We start from the raw sequence: 15,807 nt of genomic DNA on the forward strand, positions 1-15,807 counted from the left end.
GCTGGTCGCAGCAGTATATGATGCATATGATGTAACTGCAACGTCATTTCGTTTTTTTACCTTTTAGTGTCAACTATCTAATAAAAGCGAAATGCCAGAAAAATAAACTTTTAAAACCCAACCCATTACTTTTAATGTTGTGACAGATGTTGCTGCAGATGACGCAAATAGCAGTCCCAAATGGATGAACTAAATGAGAGATTTCAGCTATAGATATAGGTGCACATAAAGAGCAGATGTGCACATCGGTGTGTATGTGTTGTACTGGAGCACCTGTAATCATTATCAGTGAAGGGGTTCGCATTCCAGTACACTAATTACAGAGTGGAGGCATTGTGTGCTTTGATTTCACTAGACTCTGACTGTGCTGCAACCACATGCTGCCCCCCTGCTGCCCCATCTCTCTCTCTTTATTTTTGACTTTCAAAACTCACACATGCATGTCTGTATGTCCTTCATCACCCCAACCTCTCGCAAGCAATTTTTTGCACTTTTGAGTCACTCGTAAAGGCACCTCAGCCAAACATTGTTGTCACTGTGGCACTACTACTTGAACAGTATGTTCTGCAGTAAGCTGCAGTGGATGCAGGCATCGCCGTTGCTTGGCAATTTAAAGTGGCACAGTTCTCTGCTCAGAGGAACACATCTACTCTTTCACTCATTCAAACTGTTTAAGCATGTGTGCTTGCTTTGCTTTTTGGCAGTTAGTGCCTGAAGAGCAACCACAGTCTTTTTCCCCTTTGTTGGTGCAGTTACAGTGATAATCTGTACCTGAAGTGTTGAACGCTTAAGGGCTCAGCATGGTCCCTGTGCCAAACGTTAATGTGTACATAGTCACACAAGTTGCACTCCCGTCCTTGTGAGAGTTGCCGTTGACTTTGGCTTTTGCATGGTTGCTACTTTCAAAGGTCTGCATCACTGACTGGATCCATAATACTTCATGTCACTCATTCTGCACTTAAAATAACTGAATCTAAGGTACAGGATCTGGTTGGCGTCCAGTAAAAGCGGCTATAGTCTGAACTGGCCTTAAGTCTTCACTCGGAGTTCTTCCTCAGGAATACCAGAGTAGCAGTATTTGTCCGAGAAAGATGTATGTGTCAGATAAATGATGAAAGGGAAGCTAAATGAAGAAAGAAGACGGAGAGAAAGATAACAGTAGCGGTAGCCTTTCACTTAGATCCCTCTTTATCTATGACTGGTTTCTCTACATTCTGCTCAACAGTGTGCCTTTACAAAACAACATTATATGACTCCAGTCTAAATAAGTGTCACTATACACCTAAACACATCAAGTTACAAATCTTTATATAGAAACGGGGAGCTGAAATGACCCATTTTACAGCAACAATAAAGGCCTCTGTAAAGTCTCATTTGTGTCGATGCTTGGTGGCGCCCACAGCAGAGTTGTGTGCCTTGGCCTCTTGAGACAAGATGATGCAGTGTGTAGTATTAGTGACTCTCTGGTTTCTCTCTGGAAGCATGCAGGGCAGTTGTCTTCTGTCTGGAGCGCACTGTGTTACAACCAGTGGTTACCTGCTGTCAGGGGAGTCTCCGCAATCCTGCAGCCTCTCCTCACATCAAAGTGGTTGTTACTGTCGCTGGCCCAGACCAGTCTATCACCAGGTAGTCCTGACCTAGCTTGTCTGGCATGCCATCATCTGTCATGGCTTTTGTTTGTTCTCTGTTTTGCATCTTTCTCCTACATTGAAATTGTGAATCAATCTAGTTCGGTTCCTGTTTAAGAAACGTTCGATGAGGAATACCTGCAGAACTGTGGATAAACAAGTGAAACTTTTACTGTTTTATCTGTTATACTGTTATATGTTACATGCACTCAACCCTGTATCACCATGGATGTATAAAGAGAACTGGATACGGCGTTGTAGACGGGTTCCCGTTCATTTATATGAGAGTTGCTCAGTGGTGCCTGAGCCAAAATGGCCTGACTGCGGAGTGATAAAGTACCCGGATCAACCGGCGATCTTCCGCATCCATTGGGCCCATAGAGCAGACGCAGTAGCGTTTCCTTTAACTCTGCCTCCTTCTCATTCACATGAATGGAGGAAGGAAAATAACTCCGCATTTGGCTATTAGTGCATTTTACAACTTTTAGAACCTAATGATTTAAATAAGGGCTATTCAAGTGTTCGTACTGGGAATCTGATTTACCTAAAAAAAAAAATGATCTGCTGATTTACAGATATCTCTCTCCCAATGTAAGTCTATGGGAAAAAGTATTTTTGGGTCCAATGGCATCACGTGACGGACACGGAAGTTGTAGTACAGCCGTTTGGCCACTACGGAAATTCGCTTCAAAACTCGGCGCTCTTTCTGGGGTCTTGTGTATCATGCCAAAGCATCTAATAGACCCTCCCTGTCCAACAGAAAATGGCTACATTGTCACGTTTTGCCTCGCCGAAATGTGAATATTACACACGTGTATTTAGCTGCAGTACCAGTAGGGGGGAACTAAACCACTTAGTTTTAGGAAAAAAGTCATGGTTGGCATTAAAATAAGTATGTAAGCCTACAAAACAAAACATCAGTCTCCTGGTTGAAAGTGCTGTGTTTGTTGGACCCATCATCCTCCACCTCTACCTCACTACCTCTGAAGCATATTTACGCAGATGCATTTACATTACAGTCGGACTACATGGCGTACAAATGACATGCCTAAAGTAAGAACGTCATTCTTATTGCACGCTTTTGACTTGCGCATTATCGTGTCAGATAACACACCTTTTCGTGCGACCGGGCGGATACATGCTATAATTAAAATGACTGCTCTAACATTAGCACCATAATTTCAGTTAACAGCATTTGGAAAAGGTTAAGAGACCCCAGTTTAAACACCCAAGAAATCGTTTCTGTTATGCAACCACGACTACTGGAAATGTCAGTAAGAGTACTCATTGTTTCCACCTATCTGCTCCACTACATTAGTAACTTTCTAAATTTGCTTCAGTCCTCTCTAACATATAGAGCGATCTGTCCGTCAACCACAAGTTTGTAATGCTCAAAACATCTGAGTCTCAGTCTCGGCCCTTCCCAGCCTGTCCTCGTGCTGTTTTATGCAGCTCTTTTCCTGCTCTAACACACTAACACAGCCTGATCTCGGGTCACAGAGGTCACAGTATATGAGCAGACATCTGGACCGGCAAACTGGTCCCAACATCACCATAGGGAATCAGAGGAGTCAGTTTCATCGGAGTGAGAAAGAATCCAGAGTTACGTAGGGATATCGTAGCACTTTTTACAGCCAGAGGAACTTTTTGTCCCGTATCCACGCCGCAGCCTGCTCCGTAACTCGGGATGTCCCAGGCCCAGTAGGTTTGTGGTGCTGGTGAAACCCAACCTGGCCTGGTCCAGATCAAGCTCTGGCAGCCTGCCGTGTCACAAGCGCCAAAGGTTTATCACTTCCCCTCTGCTCCCATCTTCTTCCCTTCGACTTTATTTTCCTATTCCTCTCTCCAAAGGTCTGTCTTTATTGGCCTCCTCCTGCCACGCTCAAACACGTCTTCCTTTAACAGTTTTGTCATCGATTCAATCTATCAATATTTGTTTTATTTCATGTTATTGTGCAGGATGGAGGTCAGTTGAAATTATTAAATTACATTTCTTTGAAAACCACGCAGGAGTATCCCTTTAAACAAATAACTAAAAGCATGCTCAATGCTCAGACATTATAAGTGTCATACTCGTTGTTTTATGCTCTTTTTTATTTGCCAAACACATTGACAGTCAGTCAGCACTGTGTCAAAACAAGCAGCCATTGGATCCAAAGGGGACCCTTTTTATTTATGGTTACACTTTTTTACCCTGAAGCACGATCGGATGGCTAAAGTCACGATTTGCCGCATTTGCCATGTTGGACCATTTAGGTCGGAAAAGTGCTCTTAACCTCATGTACCAATGCAATGGTCTTCTACCATCTTTATGATCCTGCTCATTAAAATTAATTGTCTGGCTGTAAAAATAGATTTCCCCTTTATGTTGCCTTCTGGATTGTCTTATGCACTTCAGATCTAACATGAGAAATTGCTGAACTTTCATCCGTTCCCATCGGTGATTCACTTCTTCTTTTTCTTCAATCATATATAGTTTGTCTCTCTCCGTTTTATTTTTTGTCAAAGCACTTGGCGTTCGTTGAGGGAAGGCATGAGTAGATCAAGGCTCTCACTGTAGCAACCAGTCCAAAAACACAGCAACACACATAAATCATAATGTTGAAGAAAATGGTACAATTTGAAATATTACAGTATAATAGATAGCATTAGATAACTACCTGTTGTAGGTTGGGTCATTACGTCTTTTATATAGAGTGTTAATTTATACGTCAATCTGTCTGAGCTGTAAATATGATTTCATATCAGCCTTATTAGACCCTAAATTTTAAAGTGAGCAAGTCATCAAAAAGTACCACGGAGGGAATACCCCTCATTTAATAGGGCATATTTTTAAGAGTTCTCCTAAAAAGCATGGCCTGCCCCCTTTTAAAAGTAGGCCCATCACGCCTTTGCCTTTTGATCAAACCCCCCTACCCCTTTCCTATGGGCGTTTTTTTTAACACCATCATTAATGAGCCTCACCTCAACATCTCGTCCTCTGTGGGGTGACAGCCCGTCTTGTTGGCCCCCGGTTCGAGCCCATTACCACCGGGGTCTGGGAGCGGACACGGCTTTGTAAGGCCCTCAAACGCCGCGCTCCTGTCCATAAAAATACAAAGAATGGGGCTCTGCTCCGCCCTCATTTACCTTTTTGACTTCTTTGTGGACGCCTTTCTGTACTTTTTACAGGCGTCGGAGGTCAGGTGGGCGAGGTTCTTCGGGATTATTTACCCCAGAGTGCTTGTCTCGTTCGCAGAAGCACCAACCTGCCCTCGCCTTCACCCTCACCTGGGCAGCTCTGGGCCTGTAAAGCACAAACACAGAGAGACGCGATATGGAAAGGAGAGAAGAGGTGCTCTTGATGAACTCACAGATCTCATCACCTCTGAGTATACTGTATCTCCGCTGGCTTTCGCTGATGATTGAAGGAGATGCTCCGAGCGATGTGTTTTAAAGAAGCCCCAGGGTTTTCTTTGGGTCTTCTGTCTGCAGCGTTTACGATCAGCATGGCTGAATCCAAGGCCAAGTGACTCTGCCTCTTGTGCTCTTCTTCAGCCAACCAGTATATCCTCTTACTCACTGAGGCTTTATTAATAGAAACTAGAGCTTTTTGTCTGTATAAAACAGAACATTCAACCTGGACTGACTGAGTCTTATTTTCCACCGTTGGTTGCTGTGAAAAGCGACATAAGCAGCTTCCGAGCCAGGGGCCTGACAGTCCCCCTGCTGCCACAACTTCTTCTGGTCCTCCCTATTATCTCCCACTCCCTTGGCCTTGCCGTTTGGTCCCTGGCTTTTATGGCAGGGTAGGAGAGGGCCATGAGGAAATGAGGTGACCCCGGGGTCACGAGTGGAATCAGGGGGCTGGAACCGGACCACGGCCCTGCCAACCCCACTCTCTCAGGGCCGGTTCGGGTTGAAGCAGGCAGAGCAAAGGAGACAGGGGGAGACCGTGGACAGGGTCCTTTCCATCCTTGACCCCAGCATCATATGCCTTTAATTAAGCCAGATTTGAATATGTTTACAAGCCCCAGTAGTCTTAAATCTTCCGGGTCTTTGCCCCCACCTCCGTACCCCTTATTCCACCATCCCCTCATACCTCCAGTCCTTCTTTTTCTTCTTCTCTTTAATATGGTGTCAGACATCTATTTATTATGCTGGTTTAACTAGTTTTCAGGAACGGGTTACAAGCTATTTGGGAATCCACCGAATAGGATTTGAGGGACACCCCTCTAAGATGTTAATCTGTTAGCGATATGAAAGGCCGCTCACCCCACTAAACTCCCCCTGCACTGGAACCCGGGGGCCCTTTATGGCCCCATCAGGCACCCGCATGGACGACTTACTGCTGACCTTGTGACCTGGCAGTTGAAGCCATATGAGGAGGGAATCTTTCTCTTGTCCCGTTCCCTCCTACTCTCTTCACTTCTGCTTCTGTTTCCACCCTCAGAATCCTTGATGTTCTTCACTATTTGTGTAAAAATGATTAAAATTCCTCAAGTTATCATCCATCACATTTTGAACCATGCTTTAGTTCATTATTGGGTCTAAAATCACTGCGTAATCTCTTGGGGTTTGGCTGTCTTCGCCATGTGCAGTATATAACGAGATCTCTTCTTATCATCTCAATACCTGAAGCTCTTTATCTCTAACAGGCACCATTTATATTCCTTCTTTCACCCTCTCATGTAAAAGATTTACACGCAGCACTCCAGCCTTTATTAGGGAGGTAACAGCGTGTTTGCTATACAACAAAAAAGTCCTTCGACCGGCTCCATCATATAAAAAATTTACACGTAACCAAAGATCTGTTACAATCGGCTTACTAGCGTGTTAGTAGCCGAAAAGCTTGCTGCAAATGGCCTGGTCCTGGGGAGTTGGGTGGCTAATTGGATCGGTTGGGTTAAATAAATGTTTGAGTTCTCCCCTGCACTGGGGGGACCTGGTGGAAGGAGCCTCTCATCTTAGCAGAGCAGGAAAACACGGCGGATGAAAGGGAGAGGGGGAGGAATACGGAGGGAAATGAGCTCGTTTATGATTAGATCACATTTGTTTTTTACACACAGGTGTCACCATGTCATTTACAAAATGAAGACAATAAGAAAACTAAATGATTAAAACAACTTTGTTACTAACTGCTGTAATATTTACAGTTTGGAAGCTTTAATGAGAACTTTGTCATTGCAGGTTCCAGATCCAAAGGGGAACCAGTGACCCCAACAGCTACAAGAGCCTGGGTGACTGCTTCCGGACCATCTTCCGCAGAGAGGGGTAGGTTATCCACAAACCACGACAGTCGTTTCCAACTACGGAACAAAAAAAAGGTCTCTTAAGGTTTCTTCAGAGCACCAATGATGTCAGACTTCCTGTTTCCCGAGAACAGGGAAGGAGTCATTTCTCTGTCATCACTCAGATGACTTAGTGTTAAGGTGCAGGGCTGTCAATCTATTAAAATATCTAATAGCATGATTGTCCAAAGTTAATCGCGATTAATCGCCTATTAGTGGCGTTAAAACGAATTTGCGTTAACGCGTTATCACGTCAACTTTGACAGCCCTATTAAGGTGGCATTAATTTTACATAATACTTAAATTCAGAATACTTTAAATTTCAAAGGGCAATTTACATTTGCAAACACAAATACACATAAACAATTCATTCACATGCATAAAAACATTTTTAAAAATACAAAATATGATGATTGGAATAAACTCTCTTATTGGCAGAAATTATTATTTTTTTAAGTACTTTTTATATTTATAAATGATCAAAGAACCAGATTGAGGTTGTTAAAGGCCACCTATTGAATCGACCTGCACTACACTATAAATGAATTCAACTGGTATTTGCTGGTGTTGAAGCTTCCATATGAAAGTATATTAAGCCTCTATGTCATCAAAAATAATCTGCGGAAGGAAAAGATGGAAGTGCATGTGTAGTGAAATATTATGAGAGAGCAGTGAAATATTATGAGTCATGCTGTTTTATTCAAATGCCACTAACGCATGTTGGCAAGGTGGTCTAGTAGTGACTGGAAAGCTGAAAGTGTTACAGGTTTGGATGCTTTTAAAACAGCCGTCTGTCAACAGCCCGCAGAAATATCCTGCAGCCTTATCACTCATTGGGCCTCTACATTGGTAGAAGAGTGCAGCTGTTGTTGGCTTAAAACCTAATGTAAAACTTTCCCAGTGACTAACTAAAGACAGTCACCCTGTCATGCTCCCTCCTCCTCTTTTCCTCCTCTGCCGGCACTGTGACAGGACTGTGAGACAGTGCAGGTGCAGGGGAAAGTGTTTGCCACTCGCTCTGTTTACGGCGAGTCGACAGCTTTACAGCGGATATAAAGTTGATCTGCTGCGAGGTGCGAGTGAGCGCAAGGTGAGAGGCCGGCTAGTGACAGTTGGAAATCCTACATTGGCTGCGGTTCAACAGACACAGCTATCCTGCTACAGTAGCTGTGCCCTCTTCACCCCAAACACACAGTGTGAAATTGTGCCTGCATGTTTTTTGGGTGTGTCCTCTGTGAGTAGATTCGCGCGAATTTAAAAATAGTTGTTGGATTACACACCAACAACTATGACGGCTATTTGACTGTAGGCTCACTCAAGGCTCACTCGGTCTGTCAGAGAGTCTCCACAGACAGAAGATCCACTTTCTTGTCGACCAATTATCACTAACAGTATATTTTAGCTGAGGCTGTAATCACTCCCCAGTAGCACATCATGGATTACCTCCAGGCCAAACCACTTAGTTATAATTTATACAAATAGCGTTAGGCCCCACTGTTGTAGAATTATTATTAAAAATAAACATTTCCCGTCAGCTCATGGCAGGACCGGGCTAACACCAGGCCTCGCTCTCCCTCTGAGGTGATGAGGGAGGAAACCTGAGCCCTCTGCTCGAGCTCTGTGATTAAACTGAGGAAAGACATGGAAATGTGCTCGGTGACACCATGTTTAAGACCGTCTGAAGCCTGGACACACTAACTGTACTATAGAATCACATTTTGAGCGCTCGTAGTTAAGTAATGAATGTTATAGTGTGGATTATTTCTGTTCAAAACTCAAGTTTATACAATAAATTCTTATTAAATCTGGAAAATATAGCATAAAATCCCGTAGCTGTGCTCATAAGTGTGTGACAGTGTGAACTACGCTCAGCGGCACTCGGTTGGTGTATTGCCTTACAGGCCACGCTCCTTTTTCTGTTGCATGTGGGTGCAGCAGCCATGAGCATGTGTTAAGTGTTTCCGTCTGGAGGGAAACAAAAAGACTCTATTCTCGAGCATTCTTTACCAGTGTGGTATCCAGAGACTGGGTCGGGACCCAAAGCACGGCCACAGGAATATTAAAAGGGTCCATGCATTACAGCGGAGAGCGCGTTGGCCCGCGTACAGTAGATCAGTGACTAATGCCTGGAACTAACGGTGCAGGGTTGAGCGGGGGGGGTCGACTCCAGCTGGGACCACCCATACAAAAAATATATACATTCATGGAAGTGTGGAGAATTAATATTTAATTCTGCCTCATGATGTTCATGATACACCAAAGTAAAAAAGATGTGAATCCTCGTCACTGCTAATTCTGCTGTATTGTCTGTTAGTGACAATGTCAAGGTTACATTAGATGCTGGGAAAGTGCAAATATTTGCAGATGAAGCATGCCGGTTGTTTATATGTTAAAATGTTCCCCGGGGCGGCTCATATTTCCAGTGAACTTCACCACAGCAGTGGTGTGAAATTTAAACAAGTCTGCTGACGGAAGTTATCTGTCACTTTTATGCATTAGGGCTGTCAATCAATTAAAATATTTAATCGGGATTAATCGCATGATTGTCCATCGTTAATCGTGATTAAAAAGGGAGATTTGTCGAGTACTTAATACTCTGATCAACACGGGAGTGGGAAAATATTCTTGCTTTATGCAAATGTATGTATATATTTATTATTGGAAATCAATTAACAGCACAAAACAATGACAAATATTGTCCAGAAACCCTCACAGGTACTACATTTAGCATAAAAAATATGCTCAAATCATAACATGGCAAACTGCAGCCCAACAGGCAACAACAGCTGTCAGTGTGTCAGTGTGCTGACTTGACTATGACTTGCCCCAAACTGCATGTGATTATCATAAAGTGGGCATGTCTGTAAAGGGGAGACTTGTGGGTACCCATAGAACCCATTTTCATTCACATTATCTTGAGGTCAGAGGTCAAGGAACCCTTTTGAAAATGGCCATGACAGTTTTTCCTCACCAAAATTTAGCGTAAGTTTGTAGCGTTATTTAACCTCCTTCGTTACAAGCTAGTGTGACATGGTTGGTACAGATGGATTCCTTAGGTTTAGTTGTTTAATATGATAGCAGTATCTTCACTCTAGCTTTAAAACTGAGCCCGCTACAACCTAAAGATTGCAAGTTGTGTTAATGCGTTAAAGAAATTAGTGGCGTTAAAACAAATTTGCGTTAACTTTGACACCCTTAATTTACACATTTCAACTGTTAAGAAGTCAGAGTTCGTGCCTGATGGATATTATTGGTCAGTTTATTTAATCTGCCGTGTCTGTGTAGCCCTGACGGTGCTACGCTCCTCTCCAGATGGATGGAGGCTGTTAAAAAAGGAAAGGTTTATGAAAATGAAGGACAAATCACACACAAAATTGCGCACACACACATCCATCCATCTACCCCTCCCCTTCTTCCCTCGCTCTGTGTCAGGAGGTCATTTGTTTAGGAAGGCCAAAAAGGGACTTAGTGTGTACTTTACATTGGGAATCAAATGAGAATTCAAATGATGGCCACTCACTAGAGGCCATATTTGTTCTGTAACAAATTTCACTCCTCCTTCATCACCTGGCGGCTGCCCAGCCTGACCACACCCGGGAAATCTGTGGCCACCATTTGCATGGACAAAGAGGGCAGACGGACGGGTCTTCCGTCTGCCTGAAATAACTTGTTTACACAAATGATACAAGGGGATTCATTTTTGGCTTGGAGGAGGGATTTTCCTCATCCCTAATCCCTTACTCCATGGCTTGATTACCCAGAGCCAGTACCACATGTGTGACTTCAGGTGTTGGCTCTGTCACCTGATCACTAGTGTTTGGATAATTAGTTGTGGTTCACTGCTGTTTTTCTAAGGCGGCCTCGTTGCTGCAGATCCTGTGTAATGGCCCGTCCTTCTTCTCAGGTTATATTCAGTGGAAATGTGTGCTGGCAGCAAAATATTTACACTTGGACCCAATCAACCAAGATCATCTCTGTTGATTTGTAGAGAATGTTGCCACAACAGAGCTGGTGCCGCTTGTTCACAAGATACAGTCGGTCACGCCACATTGTCCTCTTTGTCCACAGACCTGTGTTCAGTATCAATATGAACACTCTCTCTCTCTCTCTCTCTCTCTCTCTCTCTCTCTCTCTCTCTCTCTCTCTCTCTCCCTCTCTCCCTCTCTCCCTGTAACCTGCAAGCAGCTAAATGGAAAGTTATGCATTTTCAGCTTTTTAAAATTGTATGTATCCTTTATTTAGCCAGGAAAGTCCCATTGAGATACCAGATCTCTTCTTCCAGGGAGTCCTGGTCAAGACAGCAGTAGTTTCACATAAAACAATTTCACATGTTAGGACCAACCTTGTCCTTTACAGAATTACGTTCTAACACAACTAAACTGCATTCTCAATAACGTTTCGAAGGAAACATATTTTCCCCTGGCTCGCTGTCGCCATGTTGAGAGCCGTATGGATGCAATAGAAATGATCCCAATCCTGTGTTTATCGCCTTTAAATCTGATACCAACCTTATACTTCAACAAGGGTAAGGCTGATGATGTTGTTATCCCTATAATTTAAAAGCAAAATGATGTGACTTCAAAGCTTTTCACCAGTTCATAAACACTGTTTCTGAGGTGTTTGTCAGCAGCTTTGAATGATTGAGAACTTACTTGTTTTGCTTTTTCCAGGAACAGAATATAAACAAGGAAGTGTGTAAATCTAAAAACTTTGTGACAGCTGGTGACCGCAAACATTTCTAATCCTGGCACAGCAACAGGCTGCCAGTATTTTCAGCAATGTTGTTTGTTAACATGTTTGTTAGGTTCCCTGCTCTCTCAGCTCTGTGAATATAAATGGACACCTTGTTGGTCATGTTGTTCACAGGCTGAACTCTCTGTTAGACATGCTTCAAAATGGCACTTACACTAACATTATGTTTTTAAAGAACTGTGGTTTTGCATATTATGATTTATATCACAATTTGTCCGAAATATAGTGTGTAAGTATAGTGTAATTAGCTGCTCTATTATTTGGCCCTGAACTGTTCCCACTGGTTGCTTGGTCGTGTAAAGAAATGGTCAAGGGCGGAGATAATTATTTAATTGAACCATGAAGTACTTTGGACACTTTTATTAGTTCCAATGTTAAGAAGATAATGTTGTGATCAGTCTTGTTTAAATATTTAGACCTGATTTACCTGTTTCACTTTGAGGCAATCCCCTTAAAACAACATTTAGGAATGAGAAAAATAGTTTGCTGCTGCCAGTGACAGTTTGTTATCAACACAACAGCTAATGACTCAGTAGCATCTGGTGCTTCAGGTGTGTTCCACACCTGGGACCGAAGCCACAGACAGGTTATTGTTGCCCACTAATGTCATAGAAAGGTGAGGTTTGAGAATAAAGGTTTTGCCTAGGGCTGTCAAAGTTAAGGCGTTAACGCAAATTTGTTTTAAAGCTTCTAATTTCTTTTACGGAACTTGCGATTTTTAATTAAACTCAGAAAACTCTTACAGGCCGAAGGTTTTAGCTAGAGTTAAGATACTGGCATCATATGAAACTAAAAAATCTAAGTAATCCATTGGTACCAACCATGTCATAGTAGCTTGTCAGGAAGGAGGTTAAATAACGCTCCAAACTTACGCTAAATTTTGTAAAAACTGTCGTGGCCATTTTCAAAGGGGTCCCTTGACCTCTGACCTCAAGATATGTGAATGAAAATGATGAAACTGGCACACTGACAGCTGTTGTTGCCTGTTGGGCTTCAGTTTGCCATGTTATGATTTGAGCATATTTTTATGCTAAATGCAGTACCTGTGAGGGTTTCTGGACAATATTTGTCATTGTTTTGTGTTATTAATTGATTTCCATTAATAAATATATACATACATTTGCATAAAGCAAGCATATATAGTTGAATAAGAGTATTAAATACTTGCCAAATCTCCTTTTTAAAGTAAATTTTGAACAGATAAAATGTGCGATTAATTGCGATTAACTATGGACAAATATATAAATATTTTAATCGATTGACAGCCCTGGTTTTGACAGAAAGTTTATCCTAAAATGTTTTAAATTAATCAATTACCTGTTTAATTTCATTTGACAGACAGCTTGTCTGTCATCATCTGCCTGGCCCTGTCAGTGTGAACTATTGAACCCATGTTTCCAGTGGGAGAAATGCACATGTATGCACTTCTGAATGTATACAAAACATACTATCTTCCCTATCTACCCTAACCCTATGTATACATGAAAGTCTGGTCAGGCGTTTGGAGGAACCTCTAGTGTAATGCGAATCCATATCAACCAACAGCTTTTTAGAAAGGGAAATCATAACTTCCTTTCATTATATGTACCCATCTGAATAAAAAAATACTCTTCAATATTTAAAATATAGGTTTAAATATTTCAGTTTTAGATTAATAAATGATTTTCTTTAGATACACTGTATAGTTTAACTCTAGAGAAAGACATTTCAGAAACATCCAATCACATTTGTGTCTGTTTTAACATGTAAAAAGGGAATTTACATAAAACTAACCATCCAACCAGACTGACCATTTACTCTGTAAATATACTCCATAAAATGGATTGCTTACAAAATACAGTCTGTGTAAAATGTAGACACACATCTCTATATACATAACTCACTGTATCATTTTATTATTTTTTCCTGACTCCAAGTATGCTTTAAATCACGGCTGGATGTATGATTGAGTAAAGGCAAACTACCAAATTGACTAAAATTATACAGCTACCGTCTTTTGAAACATCCAGTATATCAAAGGCTGGGAGAAACTCTTAAATCATTTCCTCCGCAGATTCCTGGGGAACTTGTTGCCAGGGTTTGTGGTTCGAAAATATATCTTTGTAGTTATGTTGCCAAACGGTAGCAATATACTTTCTCTTTCCATCTTCTGAGTTCGGTATTAGTCCTGCAGTCTATATTCAGTACTATCAGAGATTTGAGCATTATAACCTTCAAGAAGGTTGGCTTTGTCGCAGGACTGTTGTATTAGACTCCATGCCTACAGGATACCTGATAAACAGGCAAATGAGATTTCTGCATAGATATAATATGTTGTCATTTAGCTGAACTGACCCTTTAACTGTAGCAGATGTTATCATTGCATGGTATTTAGGTTGAAGTGTAGATTAACTTCACAAGACTCAGCGATAATGTAACCATCACAAAAATGAATGGAGACTATATGTCCATTATTTATACTGTATGTACGTCACTTTGGACAAACTAACAAATGAATAAATGTTGAAATAATGGATTTCACAACGGCTAAATGACTTTAATATCTTGCAGATATGATTGGAAACCAACGGCTGCCTTGAATAACAACATAAATAGAGTTCTAATACTACGGCTGTCAAAGTTTCTGGACAATATTTGTCATTATTTTGTGTTGCTGATTGATTTCCAATAATAAATATATACATACATTTGCATAAAGCAGCATATTTGTCCACTCCCATGTTGATAAGAGTATTAAATACTTGACAAATCTCCCTTGAAGGTACATTTTGAACAGATAACAAAATGTGCGATTTAATTTGCGATGAATCGCGATTACATATTTTAATAGATTGACAGCCATAATAATAATAATAATGCGTAACATTTTATTGTCTCTCTCTACAGTGTCCTTGGCTTCTACAAAGGCATCCTGCCTCCGATTGTGGCGGAGACACCGAAGAGAGCGGTCAAGGTGAGATAAAAGATGTTGATTCATAGAAAACCACAAAGCTTCTCGCGCTATGACACAACACTCCGGCTCCTGTTTCCCCGTGAACTGCTCTACTGCCGTATGAAAACACTCCAACCGCAGTTGCTCTAACATGGTACACACATGTTGATTAAACAGATGATGCCCTCTGCCAGGTCTGCCTCCCCAGACAGTTCTATTTGTACTGTTGGCCTACTAATATTGACTTACAAGCATTTACAACAGGCCTTCCCCTGAGCCTCCATCTTTAGTAGGAAGGCTTACAACATCTAATGGGGTGGGGAGGCACAAAGGGGGCCTGATGCCTGGCATGGAGCTGCTCTGTAATGAGATACTGTAGACGAGGATGTGTGAACTTTAAAAATAAGCACTCACACTGAGAAGATGGGGTAATCGCTCACACAGCGAACAAAGCTGGCTGATGGTGAGAAATGTCTGGAGCGAAGGATTAAGGCAAATTAAAGCTCCGATTAAAACGCCTCTGCTAGCGTTTTGCCCTTTTGCTCAGATAAACAAATCAGTGGATGTGTCTCCTTTTCACAGTGTGCTTTAGACGTTTCTCTTTCCACAGAGATTGTGGGCAAGGATTTATAGTATGGCTTAATTTCCATGCGCTAGTTAACTTGATACAACGCTCACCTAAGTTACCCTTTCCTCCTGAGTGTTTTTAAGGTAGCTGTTTATAGTAGTGTATGTAAATGTGGGGTGTGTGTGTGTGTGTACAGATGTCAGTTTATGAATCACTTTCTGACTGTTTGTGTATCCTGATCTTCCCTCTGCAGTTTTTCACCTTTGAGCAATACAAGAAGTTGCTAACTTTGACCCCTTTGTCTCCTGGAGTGGTGAGTCTTTACACGTAAAAAACACCTGAATACACTCTCACCTGAAAAACAAACACACACAGGACTAGGAAGAGCGTTACTGTGTTAAAAATCAACGGTTCAGCTCAACTGCTGAAGGCTGGTAAAACAAAGACAAATGCCAAGAATAATATGAACAGTCAAATAAGTTAATTTAAATGTTCTTGTCAATGCAGAGTTGTGATCGTACAGTTTCATGTACAAATACAGGTAATGCATGAGTACACCTAACTGCACATTTTACGTATTTGTCTTTATGTGGCGACCCAAACCCTTGTTTCAGCTTCTGCTAAAAAAACATTCACTCTGTTTTGTGTAACGGTTTT

General features: G+C 41.7%; 1 protein-coding gene across 2 annotated transcripts in view; it reads left to right on the forward strand.

Moving 5' to 3' along the window:
- slc25a21 (solute carrier family 25 member 21) overlaps positions 1-15,807 on the forward strand; it is a 106,846-nt gene that overhangs the window by 81,834 nt on the left and 9,205 nt on the right. For both annotated transcript variants that reach the window (XM_037746615.1, XM_037746616.1), the window contains 3 exons: positions 6,798-6,881; positions 14,537-14,603; positions 15,404-15,463. In XM_037746615.1, the coding sequence (XP_037602543.1) occupies positions 6,798-6,881; positions 14,537-14,603; positions 15,404-15,463 (211 nt within the window). The remainder of the gene's footprint in view (positions 1-6,797; positions 6,882-14,536; positions 14,604-15,403; positions 15,464-15,807) is intronic.

The sequence above is a fragment of the Sebastes umbrosus genome, chromosome 16 (assembly GCF_015220745.1).
Source record: "Sebastes umbrosus isolate fSebUmb1 chromosome 16, fSebUmb1.pri, whole genome shotgun sequence".
Lineage (NCBI taxonomy): Eukaryota > Metazoa > Chordata > Actinopteri > Perciformes > Sebastidae > Sebastes > Sebastes umbrosus.